Source organism: Cajanus cajan, chromosome 1 (assembly GCF_000230855.2).
Source record: "Cajanus cajan strain Asha chromosome 1, NIPB_CcT2T_4, whole genome shotgun sequence".
Classification (NCBI taxonomy): domain Eukaryota; kingdom Viridiplantae; phylum Streptophyta; class Magnoliopsida; order Fabales; family Fabaceae; genus Cajanus; species Cajanus cajan.
This window is the reverse complement of record NC_138517.1, coordinates 8399360-8422313: the sequence shown is the minus strand read 5'-3', so window position 1 is coordinate 8422313 and position 22954 is coordinate 8399360. Positions and strand designations below refer to the sequence as shown.

The window sequence follows — 22954 nt, the reverse complement described above, 5'->3', positions numbered from 1 at the left end:
TAAGATCGGTCACATTTTAACTGATCTTAAAAGTGCCACGGTGGTATTTTTGTAAATAAAGTTACAACCTTTAAGATCAGTCACATTTTAGCCGATCTTAAAAGTACTTTTAAGATCGGCTCAAATATGACCGATCTTAAAAGTTGTAACTTTATTTACAAAAATGTCACTGTGGCATTTTTGTAAATAAATATAAAGAATTAAGAATCCATATAAATATTATATGACCTTGAGTCCACGATATGTTAAAACTAGCCGTGATATTCTGAGGCATATAAATTGTTGTAGAAAGATAGGCGATACTTATTTGATTGGTGTAATGTAAGAAGATTGGTTTATAGAGTATTCCTGAAGCGGCGATGCTGTATCCAAGCAATTGCTCCGTAATATCCAAAGTATTTATGTGTCTTATGTTATAGGAGATATTAGAATAACAAGCCAAAGAATGATCTTTTGTTTCCTATGGACGACAAGATATACTTACTGTTGCCATTGGGAAGCCTGAGCACACAGGTCGGGTTCGAGCAGCTGGTAAAGGTCATAACTTGCAAACTTACTTTGGACGACAATCAACTTCACACTCATCTACCTCAGTGGATCAATTGGTGGAATTGAAGGTGTCTCAGGTTTGGCGAATAGCTTTTCCTGAAGCTATTGTGGAGCATTTGGTAAGACGACATTCAGATCATAATCCACTCTCCGTGCGTTGTTCTCAAGTGTCGCGTGAAAGTCAAGAGAGACCCTTTCACTTCCAGGCGGCTTGGTGCACTCATGAGGAGTATGGACGGGTAGTTCGGCGTGCTTGGCGCAAAGGTGGGGAGGATGTGGTCAAAGCATTGCAATGTGTGTCGGAGGACTCCTTAGTCTTCAATCGTGATGTTTTTGGGAATATCTTTAACAAGAAAAGATAATTAGAAGCCAGATTATGCGGGATTCAACGCATATTAGAAACTGTTGATTCTGTTCGACTTTCCCTCCTTCACAGGGATTTGTTACAGGAATATGAGTCTATTCTCTTTCAAGAAGAAACCTTTTGGTTCCAAAAGTCTAGAGAAAAGTTCATTCGGTTGGGTAGTAGAAATACATCATTTTCCATGCTCAAACGATTATTCGTAGAAAACATCATAAGATACATGGTCTTTTCTTACCTTCAGGAGAATGGTGTACTCTTGATAGCACACTCCAACGGGAAGCTATCACGTTCTTCAAGGCTTTATTCTGTTCTAAAGACACTACTAGTTCTGTGGCCACGGCCTGGAGTTCAGGAGGTCTTCCTTCATAGGCTCATATGCATCTTCTCGCCCCAATTACCAAAGAAGAGGTGTATCAGGCTCTCCTAAGCATGAAATCGTACAAGGCCCCAGGACCTGATGGCTTTCAACCTATATTCTTTAAAATGTATTGAGAGGATGTAGGTGATATGGTTTGGAGTTTTGTCGCAAAGTGTAACATCCCGGAATTTCTACTATTACAATATCAATTATTATCTATTTTTATATATTTATGAAGATTATTTTTATAGTTATTTTAGTTAATTAAAGGGGTTTTTATAGAATATTTTAATGGTTTGTAATAATTTAAATTATTTATGAAATTCTTTTATAAAATTCTATTTCTTTAGGTTGGAACGCGCCGTTCCAAACAATGAAAATAAACTATTTTTGGAGTATCAGAACGGGCCGTTCCAAAAGTGGAACGGGCCGTTCCAAAGTAGAAAAGAAGCCTATTTGGGTTTTTCCAGAACGGGCCGTTCCCAAAGGGAAACGGGCCATTCCAAGATTCAAAATTTACCTAAAAAGGTTAGTTAGAAAAGGGGCGTTCCAGTAAAGGTCAATGTGTGTAAAATGAACTTCAGAACGGGCCGTTCTAATTTTAGAACGGGCCATTCTGCTTTTTGAAATGGGTCGTTCTGCTTTTTGAAACGGGTCGTTCTGCTTTTTGAAACGGGCCGTTCCAGTTGAGAAATTTACATATATTTGAAGGATCCGGAACGAGCCGTTCCGAATTCAGTACGGGCCATTCCGGGTACACCAGGATTCCTATAAATAGGGACAAAGGGGGTGAAAAGTTTATACTGAGTGAGAAGGTGAAATCTTAGAGAGAGAAAGAGGAGAGAGAGAGAGAGAGAGAGAGAAAGAGAAAGAAAGAAAGAAAGAGAGGGAAAGAAAGAGGGAATCCAGAGGAGGAGGCTCTGCCCAAGTTTCAACTCCTGCTTATCCAGGTAAGGGGGGAGTGAGAAACCTCGCTCGGGGGTGTGGGGATAATTGTTGGATAGTTTGTTTGTCGGATTGGCCCCCAATCCCTTGCCTGTTGTTCTGTCTTTCTGTTTGCTCTACTTTGTTTCTTGTTACTTTGTTCCTTGTTACTTTGTTCCTTGTTACTTTGTTCCTTGTTACTTGTTTCCTTGTTACTTGTTTCCTTGTTACTTTGTTCCTTGTTACTTTGTTCCTTTAAAGTAATAAATGAATATGGAATTAATGGTAAAAATAAATAAGTTTTAATATGAAAAAAATGTTCTCTGTGAATTCCTATGCGAACCTTATGAGGAGTATTTATGACATGACCATGTGAAATATGGACAAATGACATGAGATCTAAGAATGGACTATTGAGACAAGTTATGATTATAAGAATATGGAAAATAATGACATGATATACTTGTTGAAATTCTGTAATATGTTAAATATCGAGTCCATCAAATAATGAAGGTATGACATGCATCATATGCATATATTACTCCAGGTGTGCCGTTGAGGCCGCATACCAACGATGCTAACTAGGTGTACCTTTGGGTCACCCACGACGTAACATGCTAGGTGTACCTTCGGGTCACCCACGACGTAACATGCTAAGAAGGTGTACCTTAGGGTTATCAGTGATGTAACTAGGTGTACCTTAGGGTCACCAATGATGAATTGTGAATCTTCCGTATGGCGCCACATGCATGCATTTATGAGTCAATTCCATGACATTATAAGCATGATAAATGAGTATATATGTGATATTGATTATTTATGTGTATTGTTTACATGTGACTTATATATGTTGTGTGTGTGTGTGCTATCTAGCATTTATTTCTGCACCTGAAACTGAGTGAGATGTTTCTCACTCCCTTGTTGTTTTTGTATGTGTTTAAATTATGTTGCAGGCGATCAACATCATGAGGATGTGGTTGATGAGGCTTAAGGCTTCAGTTGGGCATGCTCTGATAGGATGTGACATCGGGGCATAGCTAGCTTAGTTTAATATGTTATTGTTTTAATAACTTTAGTTTTTCTTCTTTTGTAATTTCTAACGAAGAGATAACGTAGATAAATTTTATAATCCAAGGAAAATGTATGTTAAGAATTGTAATTTGAACGTTTTTGATAAAAGACCCAAATGTGCATCTTTGTTATACTTTTATTACATGATTTGAAAGTTATAAATTAATTCCTAACTAGGAGGCACTGCCACCTTTGCTGGAATTAATCTATATTTTCCTTTTATATGATCTCTTGTATTTTGATACTTACATGATGATTTTCTATGATTTATGAGTTATGAATGTGAATCTTCTACCTTATGATTTGAGACATTTGTTTTATCATGAAAGATGTTATCAAACTATGGAAAATTTTATTCTCTCAAAAAGAAAAAAAAATATTATTTATATTTATTGTGTATTAATGTTGTGGTAGAGGGTGTCACATTTAGTGGTATCAGAGCAGGTCGATCCAATCGGCCGTGAATTATTAGTTTACTATGCTTGTTTGATGAATTATGGACTGAATTGATTGTAGAACTTATTGGTTTGCTAGTGTGATGTTTGATTGTATTATTTTCTTTGATTATGGTTTGGTTGCATATGGATTTTATTTCAGTTGGTAAGTCTTTTGTATTAAATATGTGAGTTGTTTTGATTGTAGTAAAAAGTTTGGATATGAATTCAAGGTAAGAAGGAGTGAGTTTGGAAAAACTAAGGTATTTTTTTTGTGATTTTAGATGTTGATACACTGTTGTTGTCTGGTGTAAGAGATGTTTTCTTGTGTCAGTACAAGTGTTATATTGACAAAATTAGATTTTGTAGTCTTTAGGAAAGTGGTAGCCTTGGATGTTACCTTTCAAATGGAATTGGAATCAGGTAAAACGGAGGTCTAGAACTCCAATAAAGCTGTTTTGGTAATCAGAGGTATAATTGTAAGTGTTGAATATCTTTGTTGTGGTTTTTGAAGTTTTGTTTAGCTAAGAAGATGATCTTTTTAGAACCTCATGTTTTCATAAGGGTTGTAGCTTATTCTCTTGGGATAGGTCGAGATCGTTTGGATGAGAATAATTCTTTATGAACCATTTCTTTGACAGTTATTAAAGGAAGATATATGATGTATTAATGTTTTTGGGTGATTAGGCAATGTAATGATAAAAACTTATCTGGATATGATGTTCTGAGGTGTTGAAAGGTTGTTTAAGGTTGTATGATGCTATGTGAAAAAAATTGGTTCATGTACATGCCATATGGAGTAAACAGTGATTGATTCATACATGCTTAGGGATGGTGTATATGAAGATTTAAAGTAGACATTCTAATATGACTTGATATGCATGTATGTTGGTATGTGGATAGATGACCTTAGAGATCAATTAATGAAGGTTGTGGGAGATTGACCTTAGGATGTAATATCATCATATTAGAGTTAAGGGTGAAGATATATCCAAGACAGCGTTACGCCAAGTTACCTAAGTATGAATTTCTATTGTATGAGGTGAACTTTCTAGGTCTTGTAAATTCTAGTGGAGATATAATGTAGATCTATCTGTGGTAGAAGTTATGCTTAAGTGGGAGATACCAAAGTCAGTTAGTGTGGATATGAGTTTTCTTGAATTAACTTATTATTATAGGAGATTTATTGAGGAAATTTCTAAGATAACTTTACCTTTGATTGGATTGATCAGGAAGAAATAGTTGCCTTTAAGGAATAGTAAGTGTGAGGGTATTTTCCAAACTTTTAAAAAAAAAAATTGACTAGTGTTAACATTACCAGACTTTAGTGAGTCTTATGTGGTATATAATGATGCTTTGAAGACATGTTTGGGTGGATTACTGATGCAAGAAAAAGGTAGTAACTTATGTTTTTAAGTATCTAGGTAATGGAAAATTCATGAGAGAAATTACCTTACCCATGACCTTGAATTAGAGGTTGTAATATTTACGCTTGAGATTTTGGAGACATTACTGGTATAATTCTAAGCTTGAGGTATTTAGTGATCATAAGGATCTTAAATATCTGCTTGATCCGAAGGAGTTGAATATGAGATAGAAGAGATAGTTGGAAATTATAATGATTAGGATTTTAATCTTAGTTGTTATCTGGGTAAATCTAAAGTAGTGGTCGATGCTTTGAGTAGAAAACATCTATATTTATCTTTCTTTATGGTTAAAGATGTATCTTTTGGCTCAAATTAGGAATTTGAGTTTGACTTGTGAAATTACTCCTAGTAGTGGGAAACTAGGTATGATTTGAGTAACGAGTAGATTGTTGAAGGGTATTGGATAAGCATAATTAGTCGATTCATATTGGTGGCAAGGCATGAGGCTATAGGACAAGGTAGTGAATAAGAGTTTGTTTGGGGTATAAATGAAGTGGTAAGACTTGAAGACCGAGTACGAGTACATAGTGAACTTACACTTAGGCGTCTAATCCTTGGAGAGGGTTATAAAAGTAAAATTAATATAGTGACAAATGCCCTGAGTAGGATGAGCATTCATCTATCATTTTTGATGATATAAGGGTTGTATTTGATTGAGGAGATTAGAAACTTAAGCGTGACGTGTGAGCTCACCCTTAGGAACATTGAATTGAATATGTTGAAAGGACTGATAGATTAATGGATGAGGTTAGAGAACCCAGGAGTTAGATTCTTTCTTAGTGACCTAAGTGAAAAAGATTGGTAGGGATATAAATAGCCTTTTACAAGTGGAAGTTGATGGTGTTTATGTGCCTAGTAAAACTGAATTAAGGAAGATGATATTAGAGAAAGAACATAAGAGTACTCTTAGCATTCATTTAGGAGTTACTAAAATGTATCAGAGTGGCACAACGGAAGCGTGATGGTCTAAGGTGAAAAGAGAAGTAGAGGAGATGGTTAGAATTCCTTAAGGATTATGACTTTCAATTGAATTATCACCCTGGCAAGGCTAATGTTGTAGCTGACGCTTTATGTAGAAAATCTTTGAAAGTGTCTTCTTTGATAATTAGGGAATTGCATATGATTGAGGAGTTTAGGGATATGAGCTTAGGGTGTGAGTTGACTTCTAAGAGTATTAAGTTGGGAGCTTTGAGAGTGACTAATAGTTTGATAGATGAGATTAGAGAAGGTCAGAAGACAGATCCTTTCTTATTGAGTCAAGTAGAGAAGTTGAATCAAGGTGTGGAAAGTGAGTTTAGAATTGGAGTGGATGGAGTCTTGAGATTTAAGGATAGGTTGTGCATTCCTAGTGTGCCAAAGTTTAAGAGTGCAATCCTAGAAGAAGGTCATAGAAGTAGTCTTAGTATCCAACCAGGAGTCACTAAGTTGTACCAAGATCTTAAAAAGATGTTTTGGTGGCCTAAGATGAAGAAGGAAGTGGAGGAATTTGTGTATGCTTGCTTAGTATGTTAGAAAGTTAAGGTAGAATACCAAAAACTTTCAGATTTATTGCAACCTTTAGACGTCCTAATTTGGAAATAAGATTCTGTATTTATGGACTTAGTTGTAGTTATGTATGATATTCTTACGAAATTTGATCTTATGGATAGGCTTACCGAGTTTGCTCACCTTGTACTTATGAACGTTAGACATTTCTTGGAGAGATTGATAGAGTTGTACATCAATAAGGTAGTGAGTGCTACATGGGAATTAGAAAGTAAGATGCGAGAAATTTATTCATTTCTGTTTTCAGGTAAATTTCGGGGACTAAATTTCTAAAAGGAGGGGAGAATTGTAACATCCCGGAATTTCTACTATTACAATATCAATTATTATCTATTTTTATATATTTATGAAGATTATTTTTATAGTTATTTTAGTTAATTAAAGGGGTTTTTATAGAATATTTTAATGGTTTGTAATAATTTAAATTATTTATGAAATTCTTTTATAAAATTTTGTTTCTTTAGGTTGGAACGGGCTGTTCCAAAAGTGGAACGGGCCGTTCCAAACAATGAAAATAAACTATTTTTGGAGTATCAGAACGGGCCGTTCCAAAAGTGGAACGGGCCGTTCCAAAGTAGAAAAGAAGCCTATTTGGGTTTTTCCAGAACGGGCCGTTCCCAAAGGGAAACGGGCCGTTCCAAGATTCAGAATTTACCTAAAAAGGTTAGTTAGAAAAGGGGCGTTCCAGTAAAGGTCGATGTGTGTAAAATGAACTTCAGAACGGGCCGTTCTAATTTTAGAACAGGTCGTTCTGCTTTTTGAAACGTGTCGTTCTGCTTTTTGAAACGGGCCGTTCCAGTTGAGAAATTTACGTATATTTGAAGGATCCGAAACGGGCCGTTCCAAATTCAGTACGGGCCGTTCCAGGTACACCAGGATGCCTATAAATAGGGGCAAGGGGGTGAAAAATTTATACTGAGTGAGAAGGTGAAATCTTAGAGAGAGAAAGAGGAGAGAGAGAGAGAGAAAGAAAGAAAGAAAGAAAGAGAGGGAAAGAAAGAGGGAATCCAGAGGAGGAGGCTTTGCCCAAGTTTCAACTCCTGCTTATCCAGGTAAGGGGGGAGTGAGAAACCTCGCTCGGGGGATAATTGTTGGATAGTTTGTTTGTCGGATTGGCCCCCAATCCCTTGCCTGTTGTTTTGTCTTTCTATTTGCTCTGCTTTGTTTCTTGTTACTTTGTTCCTTGTTACTTTGTTCCTTGTTACTTTGTTCCTTGTTACTTGTTTCCTTGTTACTTTGTTCCTTGTTACTTTGTTCCTTGAAAGTAATAAATGAATATGGAATTAATGCTAAAAATAAATAAGTTTTAATATGAAAAAGAATGTTCTCTGTGAATTCCTATGCGGACCTTATGAGGAGTATTTATGACATGACCATGTGAAATATGGACAAATGACATGAGATCTAAGAATGGACTATTGAGACAAGTTATGATTATAAGAATATGGAAAATAATGACATGATATACTTGATGAAATTTTGTAATAAGTTAAATGTTGAGTCCATGAAATAATGAAGGTATGACATGCATCATATACATATATTACTCCAGGTGTGCCGCTGAGGTCGCGTACCAACAATGCTAACTAGGTGTACCTTTGGGTCACCCACGATGTAACATGCTAGGTGTACCTTCGGGTCACCCACGACGTAACATGCTAGGTGTACCGTATGGTCACCCACGACGTAACATGCTAACAAGGTATACCTTAGGGTCATCAATGATGTAACTAGGTGTACCTTAGGGTCACCAATGATGAATTGTGAATCTTCCGTATGGCGCCACATGCATGCATTTATGAGTCGAGTCCATGACATCATAAGCATGATAAATGAGTATATATGTGATATTGATTATTTATGTGTATTGTTTACATGTGACTTATATATGTTGTGTGTGTGTGTGCTATCTAGCATTTATTTCTGCACCTAAAACTGAGTGAGATGTTTCTCACTCCCTTGTTGCTTTTGTATGTGTTTAAATTATGTTGCAGGCGATCAACATCATGAGGATGTGGTTGAGGAGGCTTAAGGCTTCAGTTGGGCATGCTCTGATAGGATGTGACATCGGGGCATAGCTAGCTTAGTTTAATATGTTATTGTTTTAATAACTTTAGTTTTTCTTCTTTTGTAATTTCTAACGAAGAGATAACGTAGATAAATTTTATAATCCAAGGAAAATGTATGTTAAGAATTGTAAATTGAACGTTTTTGATAAAAAGACCAAAATGTGCATCTTTGTTATACTTTTATTACATGATTTGAAAGTTATAAATTAATTCCTAACTAGGAGGCACTGCCACCTTTGCTGGAATTAATCTACATTTTTCTTTTATATGATCTCTTGAATTTTGATACTTACATGATGATTTTCTATGATTTATGAGTTATGAATGTGAGTCTTCTACCTTATGATTTGAGACATTTGTTTTATCATGAAAGATGTTATCAAACTATGGAAAATTTTATTCTCTCAAAAAGAAAAAAAAATTATTGTTTACATTTATTGTGTATTAATGTTGGGGTAGAGGGTGTCACACAAAGGCTTTTTCCACTGGCAACTTTCCGGCTAGTGTCTCTGACACCTTATTGGTTCTCATTCCTAAAGGCGAGAGTCAACGCACTTTCAAAGACTTTTGCCCGATCAGCCTTTGCAATGTAATTTACAAACTAGTGTCTAAGGTTCTAGTGAGTAGATTACGCCCCTACTTAGACTCGATTATTTATCCGTGGCAGAGTAGCTTTATTCCAGGAAGAAGCACAAAAGATAATGCTATAGTTTTTCAAGAGGTTGTTCATCACATGCACAAATCAAAGAGCAAAACTGGTGACTTCCTACTCAAGCTTGACTTGGAGAAAGCTTATGATAGGCTTGACTGGGATTTCCTTGAACAAACCCTCAAGTTATATGGGTTTCCGGAACGAATAGTTTCACTAATCATGCATGGCATTACCTCTACTAGTTTGTCTCTACTTTGGAATGGCAAAAAATTGGATGGGTTCAAACCTATTAGAGGACTCCGCCAAGGCGACCTTCTCTCACCCTATCTCTTTGTTCTTTGTATGGAGCGCCTTGGCATTATGATTCAGCGGGAAGTGGAAGAGGGCACTTGAAACCCATCCAATTAACCAGACATGGCTCAAAATTGTCCCATATCTTTTTTGCGGATGATGTCTTGCTGTTTGCTAAAGCAGAAAAAGAGCAGGTTGTAACAACCCGACTAGTCACTACACACTACACAGTACACCTAAAATCGGACAGAAAGGAACAAGCGTATACATATAGTGTCTAGAATATACATATATACATGTCCAAGTCTGACTAGATTCAAAATGTACAAAAATACATCCAAAGCTACTACACCAAGTAGCTGAAACAACAAAACATCAACAAGGATCAGCTCCGCCTGCCAGCTGCAGACTCACCACTAGCCACCAACCTATCCCTGTTCTGCTCCCATACATAGTATGATCATCGCAGTCCAAACCACGTGGAAACAACAAAGGGTAAGCTAGTGAAAGGAACAACGTACATATATAAATATGTGAATAGGAAACAGCTACAGTTATCAGCACATCAACTAGCTTAACAACATCAACTTAAAATACCACAACATTCAGCAATAACAGCACACATCTCACATCATCAGCATACAATTCATCAGCCATACATCATAACAGCAATAAAACATATAATGCGTCGTCACACATATAAGTTAGTATTGGTCGCTTGTAATCGGTATAGCTCGACTTGGCCCCTATACCGTGGTCTCTTTGTACACGTGTGCCTCGACCTTGCCCACACACGGGACCACTAAGACTTAGAGGAGAACAGCAAGTTACCACTCCAAGGGTCATACAACTGATACAGCTCAACATCAACAAGCAGCGTTAACCACAAGTCATCACATTATATTCATCAACTCAGCTCATCATTCTAGAGCACAACAATAATATAATTTTAGCATTTAAAATAATCAATAACAGCCCAGCTCAGCACAGCAATATCAGCATCCAGCACAACTAAACATCCTTAATCAGCAATAACATCTAACAACACGACATATTCGTCAATTTCAGCTCCACAGCATAATTCAGCGTTATCAACTAGTTAGCACAACAATATTTAACAACTACAGCTCAGCTCAGCATAAAACAACCTCTTTCAACAATTTCAGCAAAGTTTAACAGCTAATAGCACATCAAGTCAACATCCTCCTACGCGCCCGGCGCACCCATGGTTGCGCCTAGCGCGGCTCAACCAGAGAGCACCAGGGGCCAACGCGCCAGGCGCAAGAGTTCCCGCGCCCGGCGTGCCTCAGCCAGAGTGCCCAAGGCTCTCACGCGCCTGGCGCAATTCAGATTACGCCCAGCGTATACCAGGCAGAGACTCCAAGGAGTCTCACGCGCCCGGCGTGGCCTAACCCGCGCCTAGTGTGGGGAAGGCAGAGACCTACCAAGGTCCCGCGCCTGACGCAATTCGCATTGCGCCCAGCGCCCTCTTGGCAGAGACTCCAAAGGAGCCTCCGCGCCCAGCGAGTCCAAACGCGCGCCCAGCGCGGCACCAAACACCCAAAACAGATCACCATTGATATCGCGCCCAGCACAGCTCAAATCACGCCCGGCGGGGGCCAACCAGAGACTCCCATTCTCAAGCTCGCCCGGCGCACACACCTTTGCGCCCGGCGGGCTTGCCTAAATAGAGTCTCCAGGTGGTCACGCGCTCAGCAGCAACACTCTATTTTTGAAAAACTTCACCAAATCCTGCAAAAACAGCCAGAAAACCAGCATGCAACCCAGCCAAGAGTTCCTATTTTCATCAACCATCCCAAAAATCCTTGTTTTACCCACATGCAGCCACAATCAAGAAAACCTCAAGACTTTCATCAAAACCCCGGAAACCCCGAAAACCCGTTTTCATCAAAACAGCTCAATATTATACAAGACGACTTAAATATCATGATTCAACATGAACATCCCACAACACAACTCATCATTAATCAGCTCAACAACGAAATTTAGTATTAGCATCTTACAGTACAACTCAACGTTACATCATTAACAGTATAAATAACGTACTTCACAACTCGACTTTTCATCATACAACATTAACAATATTAATCAGCATAATCAACCACTTTACAACATAAACATGTCCACACCTATAGCAACTTATCAACTTAACTTAAACTAGCTTCCCTTACCTGAAGATTGGATCAGGATAGCCAAGAAGCGGAATCCCCTTTCCGAAGCTCAGCCCGGAACTTCATTCCTTCAAAAGTCAGCTTTCCAGTCCAGAGCCCTTCTCTCTAGAATTTCTCTCTAAAAAAACCTCTTCCCCTCAACTGCCCACAGCCCCTATTTATAGACATTCCAGAGTGACCAAAACGGCCTGAACTGAAACCGGAACGGCCCGTTCTGCACCTCCTCAACACGTACAAAAATTACATGCAGAACGGCCCGTTCTTCAACCAGAACGGCCTGTTCTCCCTTCGGAACGGCCCGTTCTCCAACCAGAACGGCCCGTTCTCAGCTACGACTTACTGGTCATTTTAATAGCTTGGAACGGCCCGTTCTGGGCTACTAAAACACTAACTTGCTACGTCACACAGGCTATCACTATCAATAGAGTTTTGGAGAGCTTTTGTCATATGTCTGGTTTAAAGATTAGCATTCAAAAATCCCGAGCATTGGCTTCGAAGGGTGTGACAAGTCAATGAAAGGAAGCAATTACCACTGTTACTCAAATCCATTTCACCTCTAGGATTGAAAATTACCTGGGGTTTCCTATGTTTCAAGGTCGGATCCATCGCCGAGATTTTATGGCACTTATTGAAAGGGTGAACTCAAAGTTGACTGGCTGGAAGAGTGCATTGTTAAACAAGGCAGGCAGGGTTACTCTCGCTAATGTAGTTCTCACGGCATTGCCATCCTATGGCATGCAATTATACTGGTATCCTCAATACATTTGTGATTTTATTGACAAGTCAGTGCGTTCTTTTATCTGGCATAGTATGGAAGGTAAAGGCCCTCACATGGTAGGATGGGACAAGCTCACTCGACCAAAGAATTGTGGTGGGTTGGGGATTCGCACCGCTCGAAACCAAAATACTGCATTGTTGGGGAAGCTAGTTTGGGATCTACTACACCCAATGCATCAACTATGGGTTTCAGTACTCAAGGAAAAATATCTCCTGCAAGACTCACTCTTCTTATCCAAGAAGAAGTCAGGTTCACCAACTTGGAGGGCCATCATTCAGGCGTTAGCTCTTTTGGAAGACGGTCTAGTTCTCAAGTTAGGCAATGGAGAGATCGATGTTTGGCAGGATGTGTGGGTGGGAAAGGAACCACTAGCGACGTCTGTCCCGTGGGTGGATATTCACGATTCTGGGTTGCGAGTCAAAGATATTTGGGATGGCACCTCATGGCGACTGGACCAGCTTTACACACCTTTGTTTAAGGCTCTTCGTCTCAAGATATCTTGTTTAACTCTGCATCTTGTTGTAGGTGTGCCAGACTTGTGGACTTGGGCACCTGATATCTCTAGGAAGTACACGGTATGATCAGCTTACAGGTGGCTAACAAAGGATCATGGTTTGGAAACCTCTGCATGTTGGAATTGGATTTGGAGGTTGCCACTTCTAGCTAGTTTATGTTTCTTTCTTTGGCAGAGTTATCATCTGGTTTTACCTGTTAAGGAGGTTCTTTGTCAACGTGGCATCTTGGCTTCCAATACCTTCCCTAAGTGTAACTCTGCCATTGAAAGCTTTGAGCATTGTTTCTTTACTTGTCCAATGGTGCAGGAGGTGTGGAAGCGATCTGGTTGCGATTTCTCAACACCTACTCTTGATGAGACACATCGTAGTTGGCTTGAGAAGCGGGTGCAGACGCATGGAGCTCTGTTTATAATTATCATGTGGTTTATTTGGTGCCACAGGAACAGACACATCTTTGATCAGGTGGATTGGAACTTAACATCTATTCTAGCTCAAGCAAATGCTTTACTTCAATTCTCTGTTTCTGCTTTTACGAGTATTGACTGCTCGCATCGGCCTCTACCCCGTTTGGTGCATTGGATTCACCCCCTAGTGGATTCAGTGGCTCTAAATGTGGATGGGAGTAGGATTGGCACGCCTGGTAGAGGGGGCTATGGTGGCTTGTGTCAGAACCATGAAGGACAATTCCTTTTTGGCTTTTATGGCTTTTTGGGGGAGGCTTCTGTTCTTCAAACAGAGATCTTAGCTCTTCTCCACGGCCTTCATCTTTGTTGGGATAAAGGGTTTCGAAAGATTGTTTGTTATTCAGACTCTACTTTGGTGGTATCTCTCTTACAGGGACCTATTCTAATGTTTCATCGCTATGGAAATCAGCTCATGGAGATTCATCAGTTGCTCAATTGTGACTGGACTTGCACTGTTGTTCACACTTTATGTGAGGGTAATAGTTGCGCAGATGCTCTAGCTCGAATGGGAGCTTTAGGAAATGATAGGGTAGTTATTTTACAAGAGCATCCTATGACTCTTTCTAGTTTATTACTAGCCGACTCTCTGGGGACTGTGTTTCAGAGAGGCTAAGTTTTATTTGTCTTTTTGTTAGTTTCTTCTTTTTATTTCTCATTCCAATACAAAAAAAAATAGAAAAATTTTATCCTTCTATTTCTTTTTCTCCCCCCTTCTCTCTCACTCCAATTGTCTTCCTCTCTCTCTCTCTCCTTCTATTCCTCTCTCTCACTCCCCCTCTCTTCCTCTTTCTCCCTCCCATATATCTATTTTTTTTTCTTTCTTGTATTTCATTATTTTCTGACCATGTCAATTTTAATAATTATAAGTTTTTAATTTTTTAAAATAGTTTAATGTCACATTATTTTAATAAAGGAAATTTTTGTATAAAATATTTATATATCTAAAAATATATTATTGTAATCAAACATGAAAAGGAATTGAACTCACATCCTTTTGAGATATGAGTTTGCTTCTTATCGATTGGATCAATCTTTGTTGGTTATAAATAGATATTTTAAGCATATAAATTATATTTTAGTTTATAATAAATAATTTATATTGTAACATAAATTACTTTTACTTATTGGGAACTAGTATTTTAGCATGTACAATATATAAGTTAAATATAACTAAAACTTAAAATTAAATTATGTATATAGATAAATATTTTGTTTGAATATATAAATTATATTTAAAATTTGAATAAATACATATTTTAAATAAATGAATTAAATTTTAAGTTTATGATAAATAGTTTATATTGTAGTATAATTTATTTTAAAATAATAAATCTTAATTCATAAATAGTTATGATAAATGAAATCAAATTCAATATGAAGTTAAAAGAATCTATAAAAAAAATTCATCCAATCGCTTAAAAATGTTATTACAAAAGATAGTCATTCATGTTTCATATATAGAGGTTGATAATTTATAACCAAATTAGATATGAAGTTAAAATAATTTTAAAAAACTTCTCCCTAAAAACACTATCACACAAGATAGTTGTTCATAAATTAGATAAACAGTTAAAAAAAATTCCTATAATTTAGAAACCCTCTCATCAAAGAAAAACCCTTTAAAACAGTTCACACAAAATAATGAAATTAAATTAATATTTTAACATGTATAATGCACAAATTAAATATTTATTATACATAACTAAAATTTTAAATAATTATGTATATAAATGAATACAATTTTTGAATATGAGTTATACTTAAAATTTGAATAAGTAGACATCTTTAAATATATAACTTATATTTTATATATATGATAAATAATTCATATTGTAGTACAAGATTATTTTTATTTATTGATAATTTATTTTTAAAAAATATTAAATTTTAAATAATAAATAATTACGATAAATAGAATCATATAGAATTCCTAAAAACTTTATTATTGAAGAAAAACTCCTAAAAAACTATTGTACAAAATAGTCGTTCATGTTTTATATATAGGAATTGATTTATTGATAAATTATTTTTAAAATATTAAAATTTATTTCATAAATAATTATATTAAAATTTATTTCATAAATAATTATATTAAATAAAAATTGAATTAGATATGAAATTTAAAAAATTCTTAAAAACCTTCTTATTAAATAAAAAAAATCCTAAAAACACTTTCTCGCAAGATAATTATTCATGTTTTATATATAAGAGTTGATTAAAAATATTAAAATTTAATTAATAAATATTTATGATAAATAAAGCTTGAATCAATCCATATATATTAAACACGAATCTTTATTTCGTATACGAATGATTTTGGTGACTTATTTTCGACGAAATGTTTTTTAAGAATTTTTTGAACTTTTTATCTGATTTGATTTTTATTTATGATAATTATTTATAAATTAAAATATTTTATTTGTACATATCATATTATAAATTTTAGTTATATAAAATATATATTTAGTCTTTGCATTATATAGGCTAAAATACTAGTTAGATATAAAATTGAAATAATTTCTAAAAATCTCTTGTAAAAAAACCCTTAAAATATTATCATGTAAATTAATTATTCATATTTTATATATAGTGATTGATTATTATTTATAATTGAATGATAGGAAAAAAAAATAAAGTCTTTACTATGTCAATACATAATTTAGATGCATTTAAATTAAAGTAATATTAAGGTAAAAAGGTAAAAAAAAAAATCTTTCAAGTTGACTTTTGTGAATAGATAAAATATGATAAATAATTATAAAAATATTTTATAATTTAATTATGTGACTTATTTAGAAATAAACAATAGGCTTTTCTCTAAAAAAAAAAAAACAATACGCTTCACCTACAATAAATAGTTGGAAGCATAAATATTTAAATTTTACCCGCACCAACTATTTATAAATAAAAATAACTTTTATTTTACCTTTGACATATATGTAAGAATAAAATATATGTTAGTATAAGTCTTTTTTTTTTAATGTGGTTTTCAAAGTAATCATTTAAATTTTATATTTAAAACTAATTGATTAATAATATAAAATTATTAACTTATTAAAAAATCAGACGTTATTTATAAATACTTGGTAGAACAAAAAATAAATACTCGGTATGATATATATTTATAGTCACAATCTTGCATTTTCTTTGAGATATACATTGAACATGATTCTATATTTAATGAAATATTCTTAAATAATACTATTTAAGACAAAAATCAAAGAAAAATTGACATACTAACATTTTTATAAACATTTTAAGTAAAAAATATTATTACTCACCCCATTTCAAAATGATCTTAGCTTTAACAATTAAAAAAAATAAAAAATGATCTATCTTCAGGTAATATTATTATTATTTTTAATTATTCTTCTCATAAATTTTTTAACAATTGTAATTAAAAATAATGTATTTATTAAAAAATAAATTATATTTATTAATTATCATTCTTAATTTACATATAAAAATCTTAAATTACAATCACTTTACTACAGAAGAAATAAAGGAATATGTAATTGATAATAATTGCTTTTATAAAGTAAACTTTGACTTTGTATCTTTGAAAAGAAAAAAATCTTTAACCATTATTCCTAAATCCATTCTCTTTAACTAGGTGAAAAAAAGTATACTCCTTCTATTTCAAAATAATTGTGATTTTAATGTTTGATTTTTTTAAAAAAAATAATTAGTGTTTCTAGTTTGCGATGTAATATAATAATTTTTTAGAAGTGATAATAACGCATTCTTTAATATGCTCATTTTTATTAACTATAATTTATTAAATACTATATGATTATGAGAGAGTCATTAAATAGAATGTAAGTTCAATTAATTTTTGTGTTTAAGAGATTGTATTTCTATCATTTCTCATAATTTTTTTTCTAATTTGTTTTCACATAAATTCTTCAACAAAAACAATTAAAAATACTTCCTCCACCCTATAATAAGTATTGTCCTAAGTTATTTTATAAAGACAAAAAAATTAAAAAAATAAATGAAAAAATAGTAATTTTAAAAAATTAATCTTATAATTAATCCTCTTTGATAAAACGAATGTAATACAAAACCATTTTTTAAATAATATTATGAGGAATATAAAAAAAAAAATTAATATACATTGCAAACACAACACTTGTTTTAAAACTTATTTTTTCCTCTAACACAATACTTATTGTGTAACAAATGAAGTAATATGTTTATTAAGAAATTGAGATTATTTTAATAAAATTGTATCCAAACATGATATATTTAATATTTTTATTAATTGTATAAAAATCTTCAACAACATTTATTTTATGATGAAGGGATTAATATTACTTATCTCTATTACAAGAAAAGTCATAACTCAAGTTTATTATAAAATACTTCTAAATGTATTTAATGATATTTAAAATTCAACTAGTTTTATTTATTTATTTTTATAAACACACATATCATTTATTGAAAAGAATCACATCAAGATTAATATTTTTATTTATTTATAGATAATACCTTCGTGGGGTAATATATTTTTGCAAATTTTCCTGCGAATTTTTTTTTTTGCAGGAAACTTTCTTGCAAATTTTTTTCGCAAGAAATTTTGCAGGAAATTAAAGAAATTACTATAAATTCTATCAATAATTCTTCAACTTTCAAATATTCACAATGAATTCATCCAAAGTATTTGTTTTCATGCCTCCAACATGTGATACATAATCTTTTAAATTCTAAGATTGTAGATTATAAGCCTAACACTCAACCATACAAATCAACTTGTCAGGTAAGTGTTTCCCCAACTTATATACTCTTTAATTGTTTTATTTTCAATCGATGTGGGACTTGAAGTTTTTTTTAAATATTAAACTTATAAATTTAAATATTTTTTTTTTATTTTTCCTACAGATTAAAATTTGCAGGAAAATCTGCAAGAAAAGTTGTCTGCAAATTTTTTTTACTATTTAGTAAATATTACTTGCGAATTTATTTTTGCAAGAAAATCTGCAAGAAACAAAATAAAATTCTTACAATATTTTCTGCAAACTTTTATCATGGAAAAAAATTTCTATGATCATTAAAATTGTAGCAAAATTTACAAAAATTTCTTGTAAATTATTTTTCGTAAAAAAATTTGTAGAATTTTTTTGCAAAATTATTATTAAAAAAAATTTTGTGAATATTTTTTTATAAAAAAATTTGCAAGAAAATGACTTTTTCTAATAGTGAATTACATTTTTATCATACTCAAAACTTATAACCAAAATTTTACTCAAGATACATATAACCGCTATAAATGATAAAAATATATTTAAAATAAATGTATATCTAATATTCCAAGGTGAAATGACTGAGACACATGAAATTGAGACTTGGACAACTATGAGCGTTAGTTAATCTATGTGCTTCATAGTTCAAATTCAACTAGTCTAAATGATTAAAAAAATCTGAAAATGCGAAGAAATATTCAGTTTTCAACTCTTATATGATGAAAAAAAAATATTAGAAGACTTTTTAATTTAAAACGAATTTATTCAATTTTATTTTAATTAGATAAGGGACATCTTCCTAATATGTTCAATACATTATTGTGGTAAGGTTTAAGATTAATTAAAAATTATTTTATGGTAGTAAGAAAAAGTGTCAGAGAATTGTCACGTGTCCCTTGGCATGTTGCTCTTAATAAGAAAGAGTCTTTACTCTTTAGTTTCTCTCTCTTCCCTCAATCTCTGACTCCTAAAGTCAACCGACGCGTTTGTTTCAACTTTTAAGCTTCAATTTAATTAATGCATTTATTAGACAAAGCAATTCCAGGACATGCTCAATCACCTGCATAGTGTTTTGATCTGACTTTCAAATCCTATTAGAATTTATATTGTACTCTAAATATTCATTTGTTTTTTATAGTCTTCACTTTTCTATATAATGTATTAAATAGAAATATTGTGTTATTTATACTCATTAAATTAAATACATTATATTGTTTATGTTTAAATATATAGTTAAATTATAAAATGAAATTAGTATAAAACTGAGAATTATCGTATATTTTATACTATCTCTTATTCTTATATTACAAGACACTTTTAAATGATTCACATGTACTAATTAATGTTAATTGGTATTATTAGATTTATAACAAGAAATTCACAATATTCTAATTCTATCCTTTTTAGTTATTATTGAATTTTTTTGAGAGTGAAAAAATTACTTCATATCAAAATTTATGCATTAATATCAATAAAATTAATACTCCTTCTGTTCATAATGATTATAGATTTAGCATTTGAAAAATGTTATAAAAAAAATGAATTATGTTATTTTTTTTAATATAATATTAATTAACCTTTTATTCTAACTTGGCCTTTCTGATATGCACAATCCACAAGTGCACCGATTGTTGTCAAATGATAAAAATATTGATTCACTTAGATTGTGTTTTGATTGGCATAATTATCGTTAATTAGCCAAAATTAGGTAAAAGAAAAATTTTACAGTTAATAATGGAAAATATAATTTTAAGAAGATAAGATAAAAAAAAATTCAATATTGAGATAATAAAGTTGATTTTGATAATAATTAAAATATATTTTGGAATTGAGTTCACACAAAAAGTTCCTATCCATCTAATCATCTCGTTCAATATTTTACTAACATCTTCTTGAAGGTGAATTAACCTAAGGTGTAATACCTTCTTTTAATTACAAACTATAATTATTTCTTTAATTATTTATATAAAAGAGGAGAGATCCGTTTATTCTAGAAGTAAGTCTATCTAGACTTACTTTGTTCAATAACTCATTATTTATATCAAATTTTAATGATCAAATCATTGAATTTAAAGTTCTTAATGGATAGATCAAGTTTGTAAATTTTTAGAAAATTTGAAAATTATTTGATACTTCATTTCATGAATTTAAATTGACGGATAATCACAAAATCATTTTTTACATTGATTTGAATTAATGAAACGAAGTATCAAATGATTTTCAAATTTTTTAAAAATTTACATATTTGATCTATGCATTAAGAACTTTAAATCTAATTGTTGAAATTTGATATAAAACATGAGTTATTGAACGAAGTAAGTTTAGGTAGACTTACTCCTGGAGTAAATGTGAGACTCGTAGCTCTCCCTCTTTTCTCGTCTTCCTTCCCCATTCACATTCATTTTCCTACCATTCACAATCATTTTCCTACCATTCTCTCATTTTCCTTTCTCATCTTCCTTGGTGGTTGTAGGTGCTGAGTAGAGGTGTTGATTTCTAGCTGAGGGCGCGGACTTCCTTTTCTCCTCTCATTTCTCTCCTTCTCCTCATTTTTCCCGGAAGCTCGAAATTCTTCTCCTCCAAGGTAAGGGAAGCTAGATTTCTTGCGGATTGTTTGAAATGAGTTTAGAAACTCAAAGGTTGTTTGATTCTTGGAGAATGATGGTCTGATTTGAAGAAAATTGCATTTTCGGGGTTTTGGAAAAAATGGTGAAAATTTGGGATTTTTACGTGTTGATGGTTGCATGTTGAAAAGGTGATGATTTTTGAGTTGTTTGCTAAAAATGTGGTTCATTTGATGGATTGCATATGGTTGAGCTGGTTGATTTTACAGGTTTTGAGTGAAATTTTTGAAGTTTGAGGGTTGCTGTTCGTAATTGCGTCGGGCGTAGTTCTTGGCGTCGGGCATGTAACCATCAGAGAGTTCCATTGGTCAAGCACGTCGTGCGCAAGGTTGTTTGCATCGGGCGAGCTTGGGAATGGAAGTCCCTGGATGGCTCACGCCGGGCGTGAGAGAACCGCGCTGGGCGTGATATCAGACAGGGACTCACAATTTTGGGGTACTGGCATGGTGTCGGGCGTGATTCAATCTCGCCAGGCGTCGAGACTCCATGGGGGTCTTTGCTAGGGGTGGCGTCGGGCGCAATTGAAATTGCGTCGGGTGCGAGACCTTGGGGAGGTCTCTACCTTACTTGTGCCGAGCGCGGGTTTGGTACACCGGGCTTGTGAGACTCTTGAGAGTCTCTGCCTTCTATTACGCCAGGCATAATTGGAATTGCATCGGGCGCGTAAGAGCTTTGGAGCTCTCTGGTTGGTCCAGGTCGGGCGCAAACTCTATTACACCGGCCGCGAATGTGCTTTTTTATAACTATGCCGATTAATGCTGTTAATGTTGTATGATGTAAAGTTGAGCTGTGTCGTACGATGTTTATGTTGTATGATGCTTATGCTGATGAATGTTGTTGTGACGAGCTGTGTTGTATGCTGTCTAAGCTGTTAATGCTGTCAAGCTGAGCTGTGTTAAGTGTTGAATATGCTGTTCAAAATAGTTGAGTTGTGTTGTTGAACATGAATTGTAGGTCGTAAGGTTGAGCTGTTGATCATTAAGACTAGAGGAGATCTCCTAATTGAAATGTGTGACGATGCATAAGCTGTTAGATGTTGATTTTGCTAAATGATGTATGTTGTTATGTGTTGTATGTCAACTTTGTTGAATTTGATGATGTGATGTTAGTTGAAGTTGTTTATAATTGAATTATATGTTGATTCTTTTCACTAGCTTACCCTTGCCTGTTTCCATGTGGGTTGGATTACAATGATCATACTATGTATGAGAGCAGAACAGAGATAGGTTGGAGTATAGTAATAGGACTGCAGCAGGCAGATGGAGCTGATGTTTTGTTGTTTATGGCTACTTAGTGTAGCTAGGTTGATATTTTTGTATATTGACTTGTTGAGCCCCAGGCTAGACCTATGTGTATTATTATCTCATTTGGCAAGTGTACCAAATCGTATAAGTAGTTCAATGAAAGTATGAGTATCGACTCCCAAGGGACTTGCGCAACACTTTGCAATTTCACTTGTTATACTAACTAAGCTACCGGAAAGCAATAAGAGTTTGATTTGCTACAGTAAATAATGTAAACAAGAAATAATAATTCTTTTTGGTATTTTGGTAAACACTTGGAGTGCAAAACTTGATTCTAAAGCAATATTACTAAATTGTTGGGGTTTGACTTCACTAAACCTTCCTCTCATGTTTACCACTAAGTTCACAATAGTTATTATTCAGAATTTATCAATCACTCTCAAAAGTAACCAACCCTAATCTCTTACAAGTTGGCATCTAAGTTGCTAACTTAAAATATCAATCTCTTGCATAGTTTAACCAAGAAACCAGCTTTAATACCCAGAGCTTAAGAAAGACCAATGGCATTTACTCTATCTCTAGCAATAAAAACCATTAGCTGCTCCATTTCAAGTCAAAGGTTTAAAATCATTTCTCAATCTCTTAAAAACCTCAAGTTCAAGTTAAGGGTGTTCAAGCCATAACAAACATTATGCACAGAAATAGAACAAT

The 22954-nt window shown here is 33.7% G+C and overlaps 1 protein-coding gene across 1 annotated transcript; it reads left to right on the top strand.

The window, feature by feature from the left end:
* The first annotated feature begins 359 nt into the window (after positions 1-359).
* Positions 360-911, top strand: LOC145957407 (uncharacterized). Its single transcript, XM_083073666.1, has 2 exons — positions 360-383; positions 501-911. The coding sequence occupies exons 1-2, from the start codon at positions 360-362 to the stop codon at positions 909-911; spliced, it is 435 nt and encodes a 144-aa protein (XP_082929792.1).
* Positions 912-22954: the final 22043 nt, after the last annotated feature.

What these genes read in the sequence shown, in the direction of transcription:
- LOC145957407 (XM_083073666.1), top strand. Translation starts at nt 360, where the DNA reads ATGCTGTATCCAAGCAATTGCTCC. An exon ending in TGTATCCAAGCAATTGCTCC is followed by an intron (nt 384 to 500) that starts GTAATATCCAAA and finishes GCCATTGGGAAG; the next exon opens with CCTGAGCACACAGGTCGGGT.